Source organism: Aulonocara sp. 'chitande type north' Nkhata Bay, linkage group LG23 (assembly GCF_057382095.1).
Source record: "Aulonocara sp. 'chitande type north' Nkhata Bay isolate Kocher_YH1m ecotype deep benthic linkage group LG23, A_spYH_male_GT1.1, whole genome shotgun sequence".
Lineage (NCBI taxonomy): Eukaryota > Metazoa > Chordata > Actinopteri > Cichliformes > Cichlidae > Aulonocara > Aulonocara sp. 'chitande type north' Nkhata Bay.
In genome coordinates, this window is record NC_141365.1 from 8437300 (window position 1) to 8458874 (window position 21575).

A 21575-nucleotide genomic window follows, 5' to 3' on the forward strand; every position below is an offset into this window, starting at 1 on the left:
TTGTTTGTGAGTATTTTTTTTTGTTTGTTTTCTTTTCTTTTCTAGACAAGTTTCTGGGTGGTACGAGAGATCCTCCATGCACAGACGTTGAAGATCAGAGCCGAGGTGCTGAGTCTGTATATTCGCACTGCCAAGGTACACAAGTCCACCCAGGACATGACTTTGTTTTATCCACACGAATGTTTGCTGTACCAATTCAACTTCATGTATGTTTGATGTACTCTACTACTACTCACAGAAACTGTGTGACATGAACAACCTCCATGCGGTAATGGCAGTGGTGTCAGCGTTACAAAGTGCTCCCATCTTCAGGCTAACCAAAACTTGGGCGGTGAGTAATATTTGCTGTGCTTTGATGTCACAAGTTTATTAGTAGAGTGCTGTCAATAAGCAGGAATTTCCCCAAAGCCTGCACCAAAACACTGGACACATAAATGGAGAATAATAAAAGTAGCACAAGTGACATGGCGTAATGAATAAAAGAGTTAAAACTTTCAGAAACTTTAATTTCACAAGGAAAATGAGACGTTAACAAATACACTTCCCTTGAACTCTGATTACTTTTAGAAAGATGTCAGCGTCTCAGTGAAATGCCAAGTATCTGTACACGAACTTGACACGATCTTTATGGATGGTGAACATTTTGAATTCATTATTCAATTTTAAATCAGTGTCTGTTTTACAAACATGTCTGTCAGTGTTCTCAGCGAAGATGTAGAAGTTACATAATAACATAATGATGTTGTGATGTAATGCTGGAAATTTCTTGAACTCTGGTCTGCAAAACCACAGGAGGTTCTTTTAAAAATATTTTTATGGTAAAATCTTTCCACTTGTACATCTTAGCCCTAATTTGTTCCCTCCTTATCCCTGTCTTCGTGTGTAGTTACTTAATCGTAAGGACAAGGCAACGTTTGACCGGCTTGATTACCTGATGTCCAAAGAAGACAACTATAAACGCCTGAGAGACTACATCAGCAGCCAGAGCATGGTTTCTTGCATACCATACCTAGGTAACAGACACAAATCTACATGCATGCATAGCGGGTAACTACTGCACCCCCCCCCCCCCCTCCCCCTTCTTACGAAAGGTGAAGTTTTAGTCTAATATAGGTCTGTGCAAAAAAGCTTGCACCCCCCCTCATTTCTTTATATTTTACTTCCAAGAAATAAAGCTTTTTTCTCTTGTGTTGAGGAAGAAATGGTAGTTGGAGGAAAAATTTGTTAAATTGCTATCAGACTATGTTCAGATGGATTTTTTTTCCCCCCCGGTACAACCAATGAGCTATGAACCCTGTAAGCACAAAAAGGCATCCAACCCAAGGGATGGACATATATAAAGAGATGGGGACACATTTTGTGTTGCTGTGACACTCTGCCTGTAGAAAAGTGCTTAAAGATAACAATTTGACAGTATCTTATTCACCAAAGCTGATATCCAAAGAGCTATTAGTCAAACGTATATCTCAGATGAACAGCAGATGAACAGTATTTGAAAATCATGAAATGAGGAAATACAAATCCAGCAAAGACCTGACACAGGACCTGTGGAGTACATCTGGCCCTTCAGTCGATCCATTTACTGTTTGCCAAAGCCTCATTAGTAATGGTCTCAGTGGATGGGTGGCTGTCAAGAAGCCATTCTTAAGAAAGAGAAACGGGGAGAAACGCCTGATGCATGCCAAATTACACATGAACTGGACTGAAAATCAGTGGCAACAGGTCTGATGGAGTGATGAATCCAAACTTGAAAGCTTTCATTCAGATCATCTGCGGTATGTACGACGGGGTCGCGCAAGAGGTACAACAGTCCTTTAGGAAGCCTGGAGAACTATCCCTGAAGACTACTTAAATTACCAGAAAGCTGAGCTAAAAGAGTTCAGACTGTGTTTAAGAATAAAACTGGTCATACCAAATACGGATTTTTGAAGACAAAACCCCTTTTGTCTTTTTATACTGTATTTCCACTTATGTTTGCTCATTTAAAAAAAAAATCACTACACCCATTTCCAATTTTCCTTTCAAAATCTAAAGAAATGATGAGGCTTAGCACTTTTGCCTGATTTTGATTTCTAGAAATCAACAATGGCAAAAGATGAAATAAAAGTTAATGTTGGTCTGGTTTAAGCTAGAGAAGCTGATGCGATGTAGGATTTTTGCTTTGAAAGCACTTTTATTTCCAACCATAAACTTTGGATTAAAAAAAAAAGGCAGTTGGAAGTCCAGATTTCCATTTTAGCATTTTTGCTGACTCAACACAACACCACATGTTTTATCCAAATTGCTCATATGCTGTAAATTAAAAATTGATTCATGTAGATATAAAGCGAGGAATAAATGGGTGACTAGAGAGTTATTGTATTTGCTTGTACAACAGGTGCAAGGTGGTTTATTCCAACATTTGAGTGTGAGTAATGTTCTTGAGTAACATCAAACCTTATGTATCTCAATAGTTTGTTACACCATGGGAGACTAGATGTTGTGCATTTTAAAAACTTTTTATTTAGCAATAGTATTTTTTTAATCACCTCTGTTTGACACAGTGTGTACCATATAACCAAAAGGATTGAAGATGCATTTCTAAATAACTTTGAACTTGCTCAATAATTTAGCCCTTCTCTGCAGAAGTAGCCGTAATGGTTCTAGTGACTCACATATTTGGGATTTTTATCATCGTCTATAAAAATTTCAATGGAAAACACTAAAATAAACAAAAATAAATAATCCCTAGTTTACTTTTAGTATCCATTAAGATGCCTTGCACTCAGCTTCTTATCTTTATGGGCTAAAGGTTACTTTAATGACAAGCGTCTGGGTTTGAAAAGCCAAACTTCCCTCCTGCGTTTGTCTTTACGTCACTACGACAATCATTTGTCAGTCAGTAAGCAGTAAGCTGTCTGTTTCCTCAGAAGCTTTCGCATCTTTGTAACACATCATTGATTCCCCCCCCCCCCCTCCCTTTGGCTTAATGGTGAATGTTGAGCATAAATTTTCTGCTCTCTTATGAAAAATCAAAGTTCCCTTTAGCAGGAACAAACACATGAATCACTAGGACATGTTAAAAAGGTTTTGTTTTTTTCCTTCCCTTGAACATTCATATTCCTTTTTCCCTCTGGCTCCACGGTATGACATCACACAGGAATCCCTTACGAGTTGCAAGGAAAACGTTCATGCCATGTGTGTGGTTTTATAGCTGAACTGTTTGTTCTTGTTTTGACTTCAGGTTGGCTAAATAACTTTTTTAAAACCTACCACAGTCCCCCCCCTTTCAATCAGCCTTGTATCATAGCTACCTCTGTGTGATTCAGACTTGGACACTCAAGTATGCACAAACAAACAGACACAAGGAAATACGCAGCGCGCAAGAGTCTGTTTGCCATTAAAGAAAGTTTAGGTGACCCATTTTCCCACACTGCTCCATCATGGATGTCTGTAAAACAATAAGACAAATGCACATCTAAACTGTGTCGTCATTGTGTATATGTTAATCAAAAGGAAACTTACTTTTCGGTAAGCTTTTGTCATTCGTCATTTGTTGCTCTGTCTTGGGGTGGGGATTTCTAGGGCATATATGTGGGAGTTGCATGGTCTTTCCTTACAGTATAAACTTGTCTATGATGCTTGTGGATGTGTGACCAACTAACTGGCTGCCTCAGGACTGGATCGAGCCAACCTGGCGCTCAAGAGAAAGAGAAATTGCCACTTTCTTGCTCCTGCACATTTCCCTTAATCGTAAATTCTCCCGATTCCTCCAGGGTGGAGAAAACGGGAATGAATGAGCAGGAGACTGAAAGTCGCAGTGCTTGTTCCAGAGCATCACTCCCAGCTAAGTGTTGGGTGTGCTTAAGGAATAAATTTGTGTTTGGTTTCTCTTGATGTTCGCATATTGACCTCTCTGGTGTCTAAACACAGAACCTGCTGAATTTGAGTGTTGCCGTAAATTAAAGTCCCAACTTAGAACAGAGGGCTGAAATTACCATGTTGTTGTTGTTTGTTTGTTTTTCTTACCAAAAGGTTTTGTTTCCTAAACTTTATTTGAATGGCTTCTTGACATGTTTGTGACTGTGCTCAATTTCCATTATTTTTGGGTGTGATGCCTATCACTGGCAATAAACGGTCTGGAGAAAGAGCCATGTGTTGGCTCTACAGTGACACATTTGTGCTGAACTGTGTATATGCGCAACAGTCTGATCTCTGACCTACTATTAGGTTTGGCAGACATTGCTGCCTCCTGTCTAAGCTCACATCCTTGATCTCTAGCAAATCGTGTAGGGACAAAGAGCCCATAGAAACATATGGGTTAACTCTAGGAATAAAGCCATTCATGCAGTTTAAAATAGTTCCTGTCCTTTCACCTTCACCTTGTCTAGCAAAAGCAGTATATCAGTAGCAAAACTTTGCCACCAGTGTCTTTGGTGTTGCTAAACACTGCTCGACAAGTGATCTAATATCTAATACAGGATCATAGGTACTGTACACATGGAAGAAAATAAAACCTATTTGATTTGCATCTGATTTTAAACGCTAAAAATAATAAAGTTTTCGATTTCAATTACACAATTGAACCAACAGCTGTTGGCCGCGATCTGCTTGGTTGCACAAACGGATTAAAAATATCCTTTGTGTTCGTGTAGCTTGGTGCTACACTTCTCTGAACAGGATGTCACTGATAAAGAGCTCGTTAATATTTATGATAGTCCCAGTGTAATTTTATTAATGCGATGCTGTAGCGTGTATTTTCAGTTTTTGGCCTCTTGTTAGGGGAGAGAGATTTTTACAGAATGCCAGAATTGAGCTCAGTGGTGCTCCAACTCCAGCTTGCTGTTGCTGAGTAGTGGTAGCTGTGGGACACGAGCATCAGCGTTTGGAATAACTAATGTAATGGAAAACAGCAAGTTAAAAGTGTCAAATATCTCACATCAAAAATCCTGCCAGCGGGGTTGGGGCCGGGAGGTTTTCATAACCAATTCCTGTAACCTACAGTCCTCTGTGTCAGGCTCTAGTACGGCTAGTTCTCATCTGCCCCGGACCTTTAGAGCGCAAAGCTTCGGTCTGCTCTGACTTACAGTTCTTCTAAAAGAAGAGTCTAGTGGAGGCATAATTTAAGATGACTGGTCAATACTAGTTTGTTGACTTGTCTCCAAATTAGAAGATGTTTAGTTATGGCAGTTTATGTTGCTTTATTAAGTTCTCTGAAAAACTCCGGCTAAACAGGGGGACATAAATGACAATTCTTATCTCACATCTGACCTACTGTAAATTTGTAAATGCAGTCCCCGTGTGTGGTCAGAGCTAATTTCTGTTCACTTCCTTTAATTTGGAAGTCTCCCTGATCTTATTCATTGCTATGACAGCTTGGATTGCAACTAAATCAGATCCAATATAGTGGCTTATTTTAGGCGATGCTGTCATCCTTTATAAATAAAATTGCTGTGCTAATATTTTACACAGTGACATTTGCAAGTGTATTCGTGTGGGAAATGATTTTATGAAAGTCTTGCTATTTATTAAAACAAGAAGCGTAGTGAAAAGTGAGACATTTTATTGTTTATGAAAGAATTTAATTCCTCTCTGATGGCTGGTAGCTCATGTCACAACTTGTCCATCCTAAAGTCAACTAGATATCCACTCCAGGTAGTTTTGTCGTGTGTGTGTGTGTGTGTGTGTGTGTGTGTGTGTGTGTGTGTTTTGAAGTGCTACTGATGTATTTCTACACTGGATAAGAAAAGTGTAAAGAATTGTATTGTTACAGGGCTAGATATAACAATGCCATGACTATATTAAATATAAATACACTGTTAAATAACAAAGAATGGCAGAGTGATGACATTGTGAACATTTGGCCTGAGTAGAATCACAACCTTTTTAAATTAACTTTCACAAATAAAGCCAAAGATATTTACATACTAAAGCCGTCTCAGCCATATGCACATTGAACAAGCACATTGTTGCACAGGTTCTTGTTCAGTCGGTGGGTTTGTGGGTTTGGTGCTGGGGGTCGGTTGTTGCCCCAGAAGTCCAGGAAATCCAGTAGAAACGTAGACAGTAGGTGAACTATTTATTTCCTCTCACTGTTTGGCAGGTCTTCTCAGCACTACTTTAGATTGCATTAATTTTCATGCTACCACGATTAAACATCGCAGTTTATTCAATGCCCCATCCTATGGGGAACACTTTCAATAAGTCGCCATTAGCTGCTCAGAAGAAATCTCATCACTGTAGTAAATAATAATTTCCCTTTATAACATACTTAATCTCAAGAAGAGTGAGTAAAATAGGACACAGTCATACTAAAAGGCCTCAGGGAACTTCATAGACTGTCCACACTGATAGATGGAGAGTAGTTACTTGGGGAAGGCGGTGGTATCAGTCTTCATGTTAACTAGCCACAGAGTGGACTGTTGGCCATAAACATGTCGCTACCTCTTCCTCAGATGTGGCAGAGATTCCTGCTTCTGCCTTTACGGGATTTATTTATTTATGGGTAGAGAACGATAAGGATGGAGACTGAGATGCATCTGAAAGAACCACAGTTCATTGTCCTAGTCAATTGGCCGCATCATGAGGCGGACTGATTTTAGGGAGTAGAAACCACCCCCGTAGTCTGCCCAGAAGATTCCATCCTGAAACTTGCTGCGGTAAACTCCCCCGCTGTACCACACCCCATTCAGATTGGTCTGTCCGCAGGCATTGTACCACCAGCCGCCCTTGTGGAAGTGGGCGCAGTTACCTAATGAAGAGAAGAACCCAGGCTCAGAAAATAAGATCAGAGTAATGCATGAATTATTTCAAACTAATGTAACCAATATGTCCCCCTACCAGAGAAGGAGTCCTTGTCACGATCGAGCGTAGTGAACTGTTTGCCGTTGTGACTGCTAAAGGAGTCACCAGCATTGCCCTGGTAGGTGCCTAGCCTCAGCCGGTAGCCCTCCTTCTCAGACTCCAGATGAAAGCTGCTGTACTCGGCATACACCTTCTTTCCTGTCCAGTCTTCCAGCTCTATCATCAGCTTGTAATCACCCTGTTTCGTAAGATTGTAGATGTTTTCCAGGCCGAGCCAGTGTTCGCCATCTATGTTACCGAAGCCTTTCTGCAGGGGACAGGCACCACATTATGACAGTACGACAGTTTCACTTGTGATTTCAATGTCACTACTTTTGTACGTGTAGCACTAATTTACGTAAGCTGGATACTGCGGTTTAGCTAAATGGTGAATGAATAGATCTTTTGCTTCTGTGGTCAGTGAAGGCAAATCGTTTCCAAAGAACACAAACATTAAAATGGAGTGAGGTTATTATGAATTCTTGCCAGGGAGCTGTGTTTATATGAGTTTTCTCCTTGCAATCAAGTGAATTGAAATCAAATCTGTTTCCCATTGAAATGATAATGTGTTAAGGTTGTGATCTGCGGTTTCTCACTCTACAAATTTGTTGAACAGCAAAGCCAGCGATGATTTGGCAGTGTTTTTGATGGAGAGTTGAATGCAGCAAGTGGAGAACTGCACAAGTGTTTTCTGTCTCTAATCCAATCACCATGACCGTATTAATACATGAATCCAAATTTTATGACTCAAGGAGAACTCCTGCAATTTGCCTTCATCACATACAGAGAAAACGGAGGTCAGGCATTTTGATAGAAATGACACAGGAAAAAAGGTCATCTTATCTCATAAGGCTGAGACATGGGAAGTAGAGAAACAGGGGTCATTTCCAGTGGGGTTGAGAGGGGAGCTGCGTTTCACTCTCAGCCCTTGGGGCTCTCTTATTGCATACATTTGTCCCTGGATTCAGTTCTTGGCTGCAGTTTCAGTGTGAGGAAATCCACCACTAAGCTATTTACACTGTTTGAACAAGTGCTTGCTTAGTGACCTTAAAATGAACCTCAGAGACTGGGCTGCTAAGGAAAGGGGTGGGCTGCACAAACTTACTAATTTTGTTGGCATTGCTCTCTTGAAGGTGGGACTTGTGAAAAGAGTGATACGGAGTCTCTTTATCTGTCACTTTATTTTTGGGCCATTGGCATAAGCAACTAGCCAATCATAGGTTCAGTATAGATTTTATGATCATCTGCAGGGTAAGCTACATATTCTTGGCTAGTGGCCCTAAACCTACTGTTATTGTACATTTGTGTCCTTGAAATGCCAAATTCTTATCACATGTCCTGTTAGACCTGCTGTTACTTCATTAATCTCCTTTTCCGTAAACTTACCTTGTAGTTCTCCCAGTTGCGGAAAAAGTTAACAGAGCCATCTTTCCTCCTTTGCATAACTGTCCATCCTCCATTGTCGAGGCCATGCTCGCACCAGGCTTGGATCAGTCGGTCACTGCCGTTTGCCTTAAGAAGGTACATACCACTGGTGGTGTAGCCTGCCTTTCGCACCTGGTAGCAGTCATTGAAGGGACCTGGTGTTGTAAATGATGTAGAAGAGGAAGATAAATGAGCGGTTCTTATTTGAACATTAATATTGATGAACACTCATTTGTGATATTTTAATCTGCATATAAATTATATTGTTAATATTGAGAAACCCAAGTGGTGATTTTAATAGGTGATAATTTTGAGGACAAGGGTACGCATGATACTAAGATGAGCCGTAACTTGCACTAAAAAGCCATGTATTACCATATCTTTGACTAACTTACAGAATCTTCATTTTTCTTTATTTAATTATTAAACAACACATATTATCTGACTTGCACACAGTTGGAAACTTCTGAATAATAAGACTTGACTATGTCCTGATTTAAATGTCACTCTTTGTAGTTAACATACAGAAGTCATTATAAACTAGATTAAAAGGGAAGACAAAGCTGGGAATTAATATCTTTGCTCAGACCACCCAAACATCCCACAGTCTGAAGTTACATAAGCTTTCATCTGCACACCAAAGCTGTTATTTAATATTCACCTAGATTCCACCTTCAGTCAAAGCTATGAGGTGGCGCTGCACCAGAGCTGAGCTGAAGCAGCTGAATCTAAACCGGCCACATTTCTTCTTTCTCTCTGTGAATATTTATTAAACCAGTATCAACACAAGCTGGGTCTGTCTGTCTAGTCTAGAGGCCTGTGGTAGACTCTCTGAAAGCACATAGGTACCCAGTATAATACATAGTAGTTGGTTCATCTAGACCAAACTGTGGTGAAGCGGTGCGTATTTATACTTGTATGGAACCTACATGGAAGAGGGGCTGCTAGGACCTGTGGTGGCTTTCTGTTTTACACTTTTCCCTCCTTGTTTCGGATCTATCCTGTCTGCTGCAAAAACTCATCCATAAAAACTCCATAGAAAAAAACAAAATTAAATCTTCCTATTATAACTTTTTATCTCGATCATGAAGGAGCACCACTAATCGAGTGAAAACAGCAGCTGATGGATAAGGTCAGTAAGGATATGGTCAGAATGCTGTTTGTAGTATGTATGTCAGTTCAAATACACTTTAATCGGCTGATAACTAATCAGACAGTTACAGCTTGGTAAGGCAGATGAGGAACTCCACATAGCTAGAGGTAGTTAAAAGGATACGCGGTCTTCTTGTCATTTACAAGTTCAGTCTCTGCAATTTTACCTCCCACGGGCACTTCCTCACCGTCTTCTACCTTTGTGTTTCTTTGGAGATTTTTTTTCTGCGTGGAGGCTTTTAAAATATGCTCCTCTGCTCTTTGAGCTTAAAAGAAGCATGTCATTATTTGAATGTCAGTGGAGGTGGCGACAGGTCTGTGATTTAAGAAGAACAGTGTTTCACTGATTGATGTGGGCTTTCATGAGAAACCAGACACTTGTGATTAACGCACATTTAAAATGACTGTATAGGCATTAACTCTTGTATAGACTTAAATTTTTTCTTCTTTTTTTCCCCCTTTTTTGCAATGACAGGACAGTGACTGTAAGCTGATGCCTTTTAAACAAAGCAAAAATATCATAATGCTAAGGTCTAACTATGCCGCCCGAATGATCATAAACAGAAAAACTGACTTAATTATTTCCAAAATAGTGTACATCTGAATTTTATGTCATTATTTAACTCTGCCATATGTAAAGCCCAGAATAGGTGATGCTTTGCCATATCATAGATGCAGTTTTATGGCATTGGTGCATGTTTTCTCAAATATTTCCTGATATAAAAATGTGGTGTTTTTTGTTTTTTTGTTTGTTTGTTTTGGGGGTTTTTTTCTCATTCTGATACCTTTTTTTTAAGGTGAATTTTGGGTGCTTTCATATAGTTTGCCCAGCCGAGGATGTTCAGGATATATATATATATATATATATACACACACACATACCTACCTTATAATTCGCCATAGACATGCATACCAAATGACTGAAAGTAAAGGGTAATTTACAAATAAGATGTGAAATGTATTGGTTTAAACTTGATGATATGATGATGACGATAATGTAGTTAAACTGTGACCCTGTCAAAAATACATTTATTTTGGCCCTTAAATTTGTCTGGTTCTGACCCATCATTTTTTCAGACAGGCTTTGTTTTGCTTTCCCCTTTGTCTGTTTCACCGTTTAAGGGCTTGTATAACCCCTTTCAACATTCTTCCCCATACTTTAATCGCCAGTCAAAATACAAGCGCCCGGACCAAGTTTTAGGAGCCGTTTCCAAGTAGCAGTCTACCTTGCAAATTAGTTTCACATTGGCGATTATCTTTCTCAGATGTCAGGATGGTCAACTTTTTTTTTGGAAGAAAAGAACAAAGGAGCATTGTCTATTTAGAGGATTTTATCTGATTAGTTATTTTAGTGCAGGGTTCTCAGACTTGTTGGGCAAATCCAGTAGATGGGTACTTTAACTATACCCTGCCCCTTTACTTATCCAATTGAAGATATATCTTTTCCCATTTTACCAAGTCTTCTTAATGCTGTTAAAAGAGGCCTAATCCCCATCCCACTAATTTAGTGCATATGCTCTGTATCATGCTGCCAATACAAGCAGCCAAGTGGGATCATAGGAATGTATGATTTCACTGCCTCTGTAGCATGCCAAGCATGAGCCAACTGTGCCTCAACAGTACCAACTGTTGCGAGAAATTAGGTTTTGAATTGCGATCCCTAGCTAATTATACTTTAGTAGTTGTGTGTACAATTAGCACAGTTTCTGACAGTTACTTAAGACATCTTACTTTTGCTCAGCGTCAGCCTACTAAAAGTCATTAGATTCCTGACTGTTTTACAGTCCTCAGTTATTCCTCAGTCTTTGCCTGCTATTTTAAATTTGTACTTGCCATCAGAGGTAAGCGTTCCTTGCGGTGGTGGAGGGTCAATCCCAAAAGGGCTTATTGTAGGTGGGTTGATGCGTGGTCCACGGGAGAACTCCCTGTTGTTATTGTCCCTCTGTATCTCATTGGTGAAACGGTTGTTGACTGGTATATTCTGCGGTACCACCTGCACCAGAGGGGGAACTGCAGGCAGCTCACTGCGTCCCAGCGTCCTCATACACTGCTCCTCCAGTACAGATATGAGAATGGACTGGTTGTTGACCACTCCGGCCATTGTGGCAAAACGGGCCTCTAGCTCCCTATACCTTGAAGCCAGTCGCATCATCTCTGAGGTCACATTGAGGACACGGTTCTCCAGCTGGGCGAGCTCCAAGGAGTTGTCTCTCTTCCTGATGATCTCATGTAGCAGCTGCATATATAGTTGGGTCACCCTGGAGTTCATGTTCCTGCTCTCTTTCCGCAGCAGCTTCATCTCATTCACCAAGTTACCATCCACATCTACCACCAGCTGCAGCGTCTCAATCTCACGGTGCTGTTTGTTGAGCACATCCCGCACATCTGCAATCTCCATACGGGTCACTCTTTCCTTGTCTGGCTCTGGGCCTGTGGTGCTGGCACAGATTGGACCTGATGACAGATATGATTTAAGAGATTAATAAGAAGCTGTTTTGATGTAATGGGAAGCAAAAGAGAGACTAGTTCAACCATATTGTACTAAGGGTACTTTTCGAAAAATAGCATATTTTCTACCTGTGATTCTCTGCTCAGGTACAAGGAAGGTATAAGAGCATTTTTTGGCATCAGGATCCAGAGGAGCTCTTTTACTCCTGTGGAGAGAAGGCTCTTTGGTCCTCCGGGCTTCCCTGGAGCTCCTGCAGTAACTTTCCTGCCAGAGGGAGAGGCAGAGCAAGGCGCACAGACGCCACATCAGCCCTTGCATTGCTGCTGGCTGACTGAATGGATAGATGGGCAGCTGCTGGTACTCCCTCCAGGCCTCCCTGAAAGAACACACGACCTTAGGAGTTAAGGAAACAGCTTTTTCTTTGTGTACAATGAATAAAACACCAGGACTGTTAATTGTTTGCTTTTCCAGAGCAGAGGGATATAGTATTTTGATGAAATGGTATTTGAAGCTTTTTTTTTTTTTTTCTTTCTTAAAAAAAGATATCAGCAGACAATCTAATTGTTTAGGAAAGTATCCAGTTGAGAATTTGTCACGTACTGCTCCCACAGACTGTTATTTGTGTGGAAATAGTCAAAGAGAGAACACATTTTCTGTCCAGCCAACTGGCTTACGTCTGCTTTCTGTCTTAGTTAGTTCCCCTGCTGACAGACCCCATTATTCAGAGGTTCTCTTGGTTTCCCCCTATTAAGGAGCTATGATATCTAACTGTTGCTGATTTATCTTTATCTTCATCCTGCCCTTGAATTTAGTTTATCTTCTTTAGTCTAGGACAGAGACTTGGCAAACTCCCATCCTCCCGGCTTCTATAAGATCCTACTTAAAGATGTTTTTTTGTTTTGTTTTGTTTTGTTTTGTTATTTTCCCCCAACTGTAGGAATCAGGAACCCTTTTTAGAAATTATGGTACTTCTCAGCAAGTTGACCACAGGAATCAACTTCCAGTTTCTGGATTGTACTGTAGATACTGGAAGCAGCAGAAAATGGATGGCAACTTCATTTATTTTTAAGTTGGGACTTGCAAAGCACAGTCTCTTCTTAGCTTCTTTTCCCCCACAACAGATACACTTTTATTGATATGACACAAAATGGCAACCTAATGTGTTACAGTTACCTGATTCTTGCTGATCGATGCTTACATGGCAGACCCACATCAAGCTAAATGTATCAACAAGCTTTTTAACAATAATGTGCCATGCTGGAGATGTCATCTGCTACAGACATGGGTCGTTTGAGAACAGAGCAGTATAATCTGCTCCATTGTTATCGTATCGTTACCGTATTTGTCTCACCTGTCCTCCAGTGTGATTTTCAAGTGACAGTAATGAGACAGATTTTATCCGTAGCTGAGCATTTTTCAGTTCTTAGCAACAGGAAACGGTGGTTAGCATGCAGCACAGGCTGCTAAAAAGCACCTCACTAAGCTTCTGGCATTTTTTAGCATAGCGTAAAAACCTTTTGCATACAATTGAGGGAGTACTCCAGCCTTAAGAGGGTGTAAAATGTTGTGGCCATGCACCTCAGTAGGAAATTCAGTGCCACTTGGCTGTATAGTTTTTTTATTTTTATTTTTATTTTTATTTATTTATTTATTTTTTTAGATATAAAGTCTAGTCCACGTTGTTCCACCATGACATTAAAATATAAATACCTGGCTACTGACTTGCTACTTCCACAGCTTAGATATAATGTTACTGTCCTTTGTAACTAGGTTGGCTACTTGCACTGGCCTCACCTGAAACACACCAACCACAAATTGACCCTAATGCAGTTTCCTTGACACAGTTAAACATGCCAGCACAGGTGTTGGGTAAGAGGTACTATTTATATTTTATTTAAATTATATTTTCCAAACATGCATGCAGGACAGTCACTAATGGATGTGAGATTAAGTCAGAAATCAATCAAAAATATGTGCAAAGCTGTTTCCCCTTGTGATTTTTTTTTTTTGTTCTGTTTCTCATCAGCATACAAACACAAAAAGCGCTCTCACAGTCTCATGTACTGCTCAATTTAACACCCGACCTGGTCCTATGCAAGGCCAAGACTTTCTATCCCTCCTAATCCCCTCCATCACTCTTCACAGTCAGTCTTTTCTCTATGCCACATCATTATGGCCTACCCTCCACCCTGAAACTCAGGCGCTGTGTGTCTCCCATATGACGCCATTGTGGTTCTTCAGGAATTCTGGCAATTATGTCACTTGGAACAATGTTGAAAGGGGGCAGAATTACAGTTAGTACTCTAGATCTGCAGGGTGTATGTGTGCGTGTGTACCTTTTTAATGGTATGTTTAAGTTTGTGTGTCTGTCTGTATGATTGAATACTCTGTGTGCATGACTACTCAGAGATGTTATTCATTTTCATGGTTGTATGTTTTTCCAGCAGCTTGTGTGTCTGACAGCGTAACCAGGTACTGTATCCTTGCTGACCTTGGTGAGAGCTGCTAATGTCTTTACCAGCAGCATCAGCACTATCAGTCTTCAAGTGTCTTCTCTTCTAAACTGTGGCTGACTTTTTAAACTTATCAGTTCCAGAAAGTCTTCATATTCATAAAGCGTACGAGGCATGAACAGAACTGTAACATCACAGCTCATCTATCAGTTATTGCCTGCCTTAGCACCTACCTACAGTCCCTTTCTTCTATCCCTTTGCTCTCTCAGCTCCTACCTTCATTTTATTTCCTTCTGTGTGGTGGTTCTGAGTATGAGGGGCCTAGTCTCTTTTCATGGAAACGTAGCATATCAAAGACATTCCAGGAGATGCTGAGAGGTCAGTAGTGTGTTGTAAAGGTACAACATTGACAGTGTTTCACCAGAACAAGCAGAGTGCCCTTTTGAGTAAGAAGGAGAAAAAAAACATCTAAATTGGTTCAGGCCTGTAAGGGTTGTTAAAAGAAAAACACAAAGCTCACCTGTGTTTAAAGAACATCTGGTAACGTATCTTTTTATACTTGTGCAGTAGTACACATCTGTCCATATATGCATGAGTTCACACTCCTTGATTTCTCCTCAGGCTCTGCATTGTGTATAAAAGATGGATGCAGCCATCAGGACATTAACATTGTGTTTTTGGAGTCAGGAAGCAAGAATGTGTAGTACCAAGTTAGCTTAAGGTCACAAACTTGATGTGCAAGTTGTAGGCTGCAAGTATTATTTCACTTAGAATGTACTGTCAGGTGGTTGAGAAACAGTAGGAAGTTAAAGATGGAAGAAAGTAATGGTGGTAGAAAATGGGTCATGGCCCCTCTTTGCCTTTCAGGTCAGTCATCGTGAACGTAACCTGAGGCAAATCCTCTCATACATAAACTACTCTCATTCCTTTTTATTCTTAACAGAATTCTCTGGCACTTTCTTTCAATGTGAAAGCCCCATCCTCTCGACTTTCCCCCCCTTTTTTCATTGCTTTTCTTCCTCTTTGCTCCCTCTGTTTAGTGCTCCTTCCACCCTTTTCAGTTACAGTTAACTAAAAGCACATGGGAGAATTAGACTGTAAGTAGTATACCAAATAAGAAACATTTAAACCAATTTTCTACTTTAATATGAATAGGATTTATTTTTTTGTTGGTGCTGCTTTACTAGCAAAAAATTGTGTAGTCCATTTGAAACCAGTGAAGGACTGACAAACGGTCACCTCTGCATGCCTTTTCTTTTTTCCTCCATCTTTTTGGCAGTAGTATGATCTCATGCACCTCTGTCATGCAGGGTATGCACTTCCTTATCTATCTTACAGTATCTCACTCCCCTGTCGGCATGTCTCTTTTTGTATGCCCCTGTCTGTGCTGTGGGTTAATTTATTTTCAATCCACAGTCATTCCACTGTATGAACCATTACACTATTATAAATGCAAATTCTGCACTTCAGCTGTAGTGGCACTATATTTTGTTTTATGTTTTTTAGTCATTTTGTAAATGATAAAAAAAACAAAGGGGTTCACCGCACTTGCCCATATATGAAAAAAACAAAAACTATACAAAAACAAAATTACGAATTACAAAATGAGAATTGGCGCCATGCTGAATTAACTGCATTTCAAATTGGTCTTGGCTTACTACATTTACATTGACAGCACAATGACAGCCAGTTTCCTCTGGAGAGAAACTGGCTTTCGTCTACCTTTAGATTGTTCGTGTAGAGGCTGATGTTATAATTATATTATCATCGTTGTAAGAGAGGAAATGATCAGAGAAGTCATTAAGTAAGACATCTGTTTACTTTACTCCTGGCAGGGAAAAATTAGCTTGTAATATTCGGATAGACAGCATAATGATTGTTGAGGCTGACTTCACAGAGATGGCCATATGGCAGGCACTCTTATAACCTTGGGTTTCACCGTGCATGATTGCAAAAAACATATATTCATTTGTCACCTAAAGAAAACTATTACAAATATTTATTATAAACTGCCTGCATGGAGATTGTCATACACCTGTAACCAGACACCTACAGGTGTATGACAATCTCCATGCAGGCAGTTTATAATAAATATTTGTAATAGTGTGTACTTTAGAAGGAATGCCAAAAAGACAAGTCCAGAAATTCTGAGAAGAGCCAGTTGATTGTGATTTCATGTGAAGATGGTGGACCTGATCCAGATGTCTGCTCAAGTGGTTACATAAGTAGTTTAACTGTAGTCACAGCCAGTGGAGAAGTACATGTTCCATAAACCAGGAGAAAAGTATAGGCCTAAGTGCTTGAACCTTGCAGTGAGGAGATGTTTGGGTTTACTTGTTTCCTTAGAGCACCAAAGTATGTATGCAAGTATGAGTATAAGATTGATGTAAACCATGCTGTGGCCTTAGAGGCCAATGGGTTACGCAGCGGTATTAAAAGTCTATACAAGGGGATAACTATGAAGGTAATGATGTTTATCCCTCATTTAATGTTTCATAGAGTTGGAGAATTAAATCTGTGGTGCCTTTAAAGCTGTGTTGGTGGCACATGGGAGCTTAATACCTTAATGAGAAACTTTATATTTGTTTTTTCTTCAGTTTGTAACCTCCTGTACATATGTATAATATCAGTCTGCAGCATGTTTGTTTCAGCGCCCACGGTGGGTTTCTAATGTGTCAGTCTCTCACTTGATGGATTGCAGTCCAGCCAGTGGGAGAGAATGACATGGATAGAATTTATTTATATTTTCAAAGTCAATGTTTTTTCCCAGCCTCCAAAATCCTCTGCTTCCACTCCCTCATCTGGTCCTCAGACTTTCCCACAATAAGTCCAAAATACCTCCAAACACCTCATCACTGGTTACAAAAAGAAGGGAACGTGAAAACAAAATAGGGAAAATAGGGATGAGTGAAGGAAAGAAGTTTATTCTCATTCAAGGAACAACGTGGAAACAGCAACAACAACAGCAGCAGCTTTTTTTCTGTTCATGACATCAGACAGCTGAGTTACATGAGTAACTCAAAGTCAAACTTTTCCTGCGCTTGCTGAAACAATAGGTTACAGAAGTGTACGCAGAACGGCCAACAAAGAAACGATCTAACTTGCTTTTGATGAAGGATAGAATGAAAATGTGAGTAAATAAAAGGCTTTGGGAGGATAACTCAGCATGAGTGGGGATGTAGTAAAAGCGCTGACATTATGAAGCAGTTAATGAGAAGAAAAACAAACCAAAAAAACCCCAGCATTCACACAGGAGTGCTAAAAACACAAAACTCGTAAAAGCCTCATCAAAACTGAAGAAACTTTAAATGCCGCTTCTAAAATGGAATACAAATTACATTGCGGTACAGTAAGTAATGGGAATGTTTTATATCAGTTCATGGTGTAAAACTAAAAGGGAAATGAGGGCAGATGCAAAGAATTACAGTAGGATTTTCTTTTTATTAGAAAACCTGAGCCACAAACGGATACTGGAGGTTTTTACTGGAACTTAAGGCAATCACTAAACATAACTTGAATATTAAGTTGATGGTGGCCTGTATTTTTAATAAAACCAACCCTTACTAACAAGTTATTTCAACCTCCTGCTTTTCTAGCTACTAAACTGTCATCCTTGATGATGCTACCTGAGGCCCTACGGGCCCCCCCATCTGTTTTCCTTCTTCTGTAGGGGAAACTCTATAAACATGTGGGCTGAGACTGTTGTTGGGGTCAGAGGTCTATTTGTAGATTAGGGTACAGTCCCACCCTTCCTCTACTTTGCCCCCACCCACTCATCCGCCCGAAATCAATTGGTCTTTGTGGAAAGCGGGTTTCCCGTCTTACTCTGCGTTCATAACATGCACTTAAATGCACAGAAACTCAGGGTCATCCTTTTGTCTGTGCTGTGCTTAATGTAATGACTGAGATTTCCAACACTGTCATTATTACATGACACTCTTCCTCTTGCTTCCCCTCCTATAGAATAGACGACACACACACACACATCTTTGGCATTATTCATTTTTGTGTATGAAAAAACCAACTGATGACACCATAAACTTGCATCTTCCTTTGTATAGTGTATTTTTCTCAGTCAGACGTGGCTAATTTGTCTTCTCAATGGGTCACGTGAGAAACTGGGACTGTTCTGTGTGTGCTCCACCGATAGGTTGGTATTAATTTTGTGTCTTTTATGTTTATTGATGTAACCCTCCACAACAATCCCAGTTTCTTGGTGAAAATTAATTTAAAATTAACCTAGCTAGGTTGATAGATTAGCTGTAGCTTCACCTTGGCGTGCTCTTTGGTTGATAACTGATAAATAAATGAATATCTGGATTGCTGCTTCAGGTTTTGTGCAGCAAAAATTACTTTCAGGAAGGTCAGGCGATCCAGGAGAGCAAGGAGGGGGGAAAATATTTTTAAAAAAAAGAATTTATATGAATGTTTGTTTGGCTGGATGGTTTAAAATTTCTGATTTAGTACATTCTTTGGCCACTCGTGCATACTTTTCCTTGGTTTTTATTTCTCTTCTGAGTCACACCTAGCCTTAAACTCAAACCTCAGACTTCACATGCTTTCTATTAGCTAAATCAACAAGAAAGAACACATAAATTTGCACACTGCATTACACGCTTGTTGTCCACTGGCTCTACTTAGTTACATGCCTCCACTTCACCCGTCTATTTACCCTGACCTCCTGGCTGACCTCTTCCTCCCTACGGTGACCAGTCTGTTCAGCTGTGTCCAAGCTCTCATTAATGAGCTTCACAGTTCAAACAAACTTTCCTGTGACTATCCTTGACTTTATCCTCCACTAGTTTTTGTATGTCTTTATAAAGTCTAAAAGTTTGTGTGGCTCATAATGTCGGTTTGAGTTTTAAGAGATATGTAATGTGTCAGAGTTGTTGTTCTGTGGTTGGGTTTAACATGTGCACACAGTAGTGCAGGAGCAGTGTTTTTGGATAAGACTTTATCCAGGATGTTATCTTTGTCCGCTTCTCTAATTGGCTGCGTTTTGCAGATAAAATCAGTTGAGACTACCATTGACACGGGTTAAAAATGCAAGATACGATTGGATGCATGCCTGCTGCCCAAAAACCGCAGATGTTTGTTGGTGCTGGCTGGGTGAGTTATGAGTCCCGTGCTGAGTTACAGCATAGTCTATGAAGGGACTGGTGGGGAGGGCTGCAGGTAACTGACTCTGATGGGCCACGCACTGCCTGACTGGCTTGTCATGGGACTTTTGCAAACTTTAAATAGAAAAGACATCAAACAGATGTTCTGCTGTGATTTAAAACTCTTAAGGTGAAGGCTATGAGTATGGTTAGTTTATGCGTGGATTGTAAGTAATGACCCGTTTTTAAAGCCTGTCCTTCGTGCAGTCACGGTTCAGGTAGAGCCGAATGCTGGTGCTTCAGCACGGAATGTTCTGGATATTTCTCAGACAGCTGTTCCTGCCTCCCCTTTATCTTTTTTTATCTTTTTTTTTTCTCCCACTTATTTTTCCAGCCTGAATTATTAGAGGTATCGATATTATGATTTATTACTCTAAGCGGAAAAATGAGCATGCTCGTGCAGTGTTTTCTTTCCTTTTCGCCATCGCTCATTTTGCTTTTTACTTCAAACACTGGCTTTTTGAAGGTCTGCGTGTCTCTCACGGACCTTTACAGCATTCACAGATGTGGCTTTGTAGCGAGCAGAATGTTTCCACAGATACCACCAACAGACCAGGACGTAAGCAAAAACATTTGAAGATAATTGTGAGTTGCTGATATGGAAGAGCACCATATTGATGTTATTAGTGTTCAAAGCTTTTGCCATCATGACAAGGTTGGGACTGAAGTGTCTTATGTCCATGGGGTGTATTTGATAGAGGATGTGGTTAAGGTTGGCTTACACTGCATTTTTATCTTTTCCCTTAACACGACCCTGAACGGGGAGCTTATAAACTGTCATAGAATCTGCTCACTTTTAAGCCTTCCAAAAGGGGCTGTGAGGTGAGATGAGATCTCACCACGTCTGAATGTACAGATGGAACTTATTGGCCTAATCCCGATTTCCACCAGGTTAACTCGGCTACATCCCCGTACCCCTGTTAGCAGCCAGGTTCAGACTGTATTAGGAAACCAAAAGCCAAGAAAAAATAAACAGGCCTAGGAGCAGAGCTCAAATCTCTCCATCTGAGCTGATCACTCTCCCTCAAGTGTTTTGCTGGAATGTCCCAGTTTTCTTTTTTTTGTCTTCTCTCTGGCTTTTTCTTTCTCCTCAGGTAAGGTTTAATGTCATTTTCAGAGCAACTTTAAGATCTTGGATGTTTCTCCATTCTCACATCTAGATGAAACAACTCATTGACTGTATATTTTTTAAAATCATTTTACATAACTGATGTAAATCATGGCCCTGCACACCAGAAAAAGTTGTACTCTCTGAATTCAGTTGTTTTTGCCCTTCCTTAATACAACTAGGATCATAAATTCATAAATTCTCCAGATTTCTTTGTTGGCCTCATATACATTACATATGTTAAATGTATACACGATACACTTCTCAGTATGCTGTACACAGTATTTCTCAGTCAGACTCCAGGGGATAGCCAAAGAAGCGTTGCTAAATGTTTCTGTCTGCAGATGTAACCTCCAGTCACGAAACGTCCTAACCTCTCCAACCTCTCAGCCAGAGCTCTCACAGCTGCCCAGACACACACAAAACACCATCTTGCTGACAGACACACACACTCACTGATTCCAAAATCAAAATTGAAAACAGAATAAAACTCGAGCAGCGTTTACCTTTTTGTTACCAGTAGTGAGATGGATGTTTTCCTGCAGTTATGGTGTCACGTGTATATTATATTCTGTCTTCACCGGGCTGCAGTGCGCAGGACTCATGTCTCTGTCTCTCTCTTTGTCCAAGTCTTCAGAGGTTCTCTCCTCTACTCACTCCTCCTGTTCTGTAGCAATAAATCACAATGCAAGGCTTTAGTCAAGGCCCTACTTCCCGAAGCTCCCTGTGAACTTTCCTGGTGCTCAGACTGGGGTATGGTTCAAAAGCCGGCCACTTCAACAGACTGAGCTCTCACCACTGATGCCTTGAGTTTTTCACAAAGCATGGGGGAGACTAGAAGAGGGAGGGGAAGAAGGAAGAGAAGGGAGGAGAAGGGGGATGAGGGTGTGGGTGTTGAAGATTGCTTTTTTTTTTTTTTTTTCTTTCCTCCCTCCTTTATTTTATTTATTTATTTATTTTTTAGTCGCCCAGCCTACCTCTGATGTCATAAGTGATAAAGAAAAGAA

At 40.3% G+C, this 21575-nt stretch overlaps 2 protein-coding genes across 4 annotated transcripts in view; one reads left to right on the plus strand and one right to left on the minus strand.

Moving 5' to 3' along the window:
- The window catches only part of ralgps2 (Ral GEF with PH domain and SH3 binding motif 2), a 78224-nt gene that overhangs the window by 43553 nt on the left and 13096 nt on the right, over positions 1-21575 (plus strand). For all 3 annotated transcript variants that reach the window (XM_086282541.1, XM_086282542.1, XM_086282543.1), the window contains 3 exons: positions 46-135; positions 239-331; positions 887-1013. In XM_086282541.1, the coding sequence (XP_086138667.1) occupies positions 46-135; positions 239-331; positions 887-1013 (310 nt within the window). The remainder of the gene's footprint in view (positions 1-45; positions 136-238; positions 332-886; positions 1014-21575) is intronic.
- angptl1a (angiopoietin-like 1a) lies at positions 1122-21369 on the minus strand. Its single transcript, XM_086282135.1, has 6 exons — positions 21075-21369; positions 11977-12224; positions 11233-11853; positions 8209-8402; positions 6820-7090; positions 1122-6730 (listed from the first exon to the last, which is right to left on the minus strand). The coding sequence occupies exons 2-6, from the start codon at positions 12164-12166 to the stop codon at positions 6543-6545; spliced, it is 1464 nt and encodes a 487-aa protein (XP_086138261.1). The 5' UTR covers positions 12167-12224; positions 21075-21369; the 3' UTR covers positions 1122-6542.

Excerpts from the sequence above, each read along its gene's own strand:
- angptl1a (XM_086282135.1), bottom strand. The coding sequence starts at position 12,166 with ATGCAAGGGCTGATGTGGCGTCTGTGCGCCTTGCTCTGCCTCTCCCTC. Across the intron at positions 7,091-8,208 it reads GCAACTGGGAGAACTACAAG|AAAGGCTTCGGTAACATAGA; the intron begins GTAAGTTTACGG and ends TGTCCCCTGCAG. Across the intron at positions 6,731-6,819 it reads TGACAAGGACTCCTTCTCTG|GTAACTGCGCCCACTTCCAC; the intron begins GTAGGGGGACAT and ends TCTCTTCATTAG.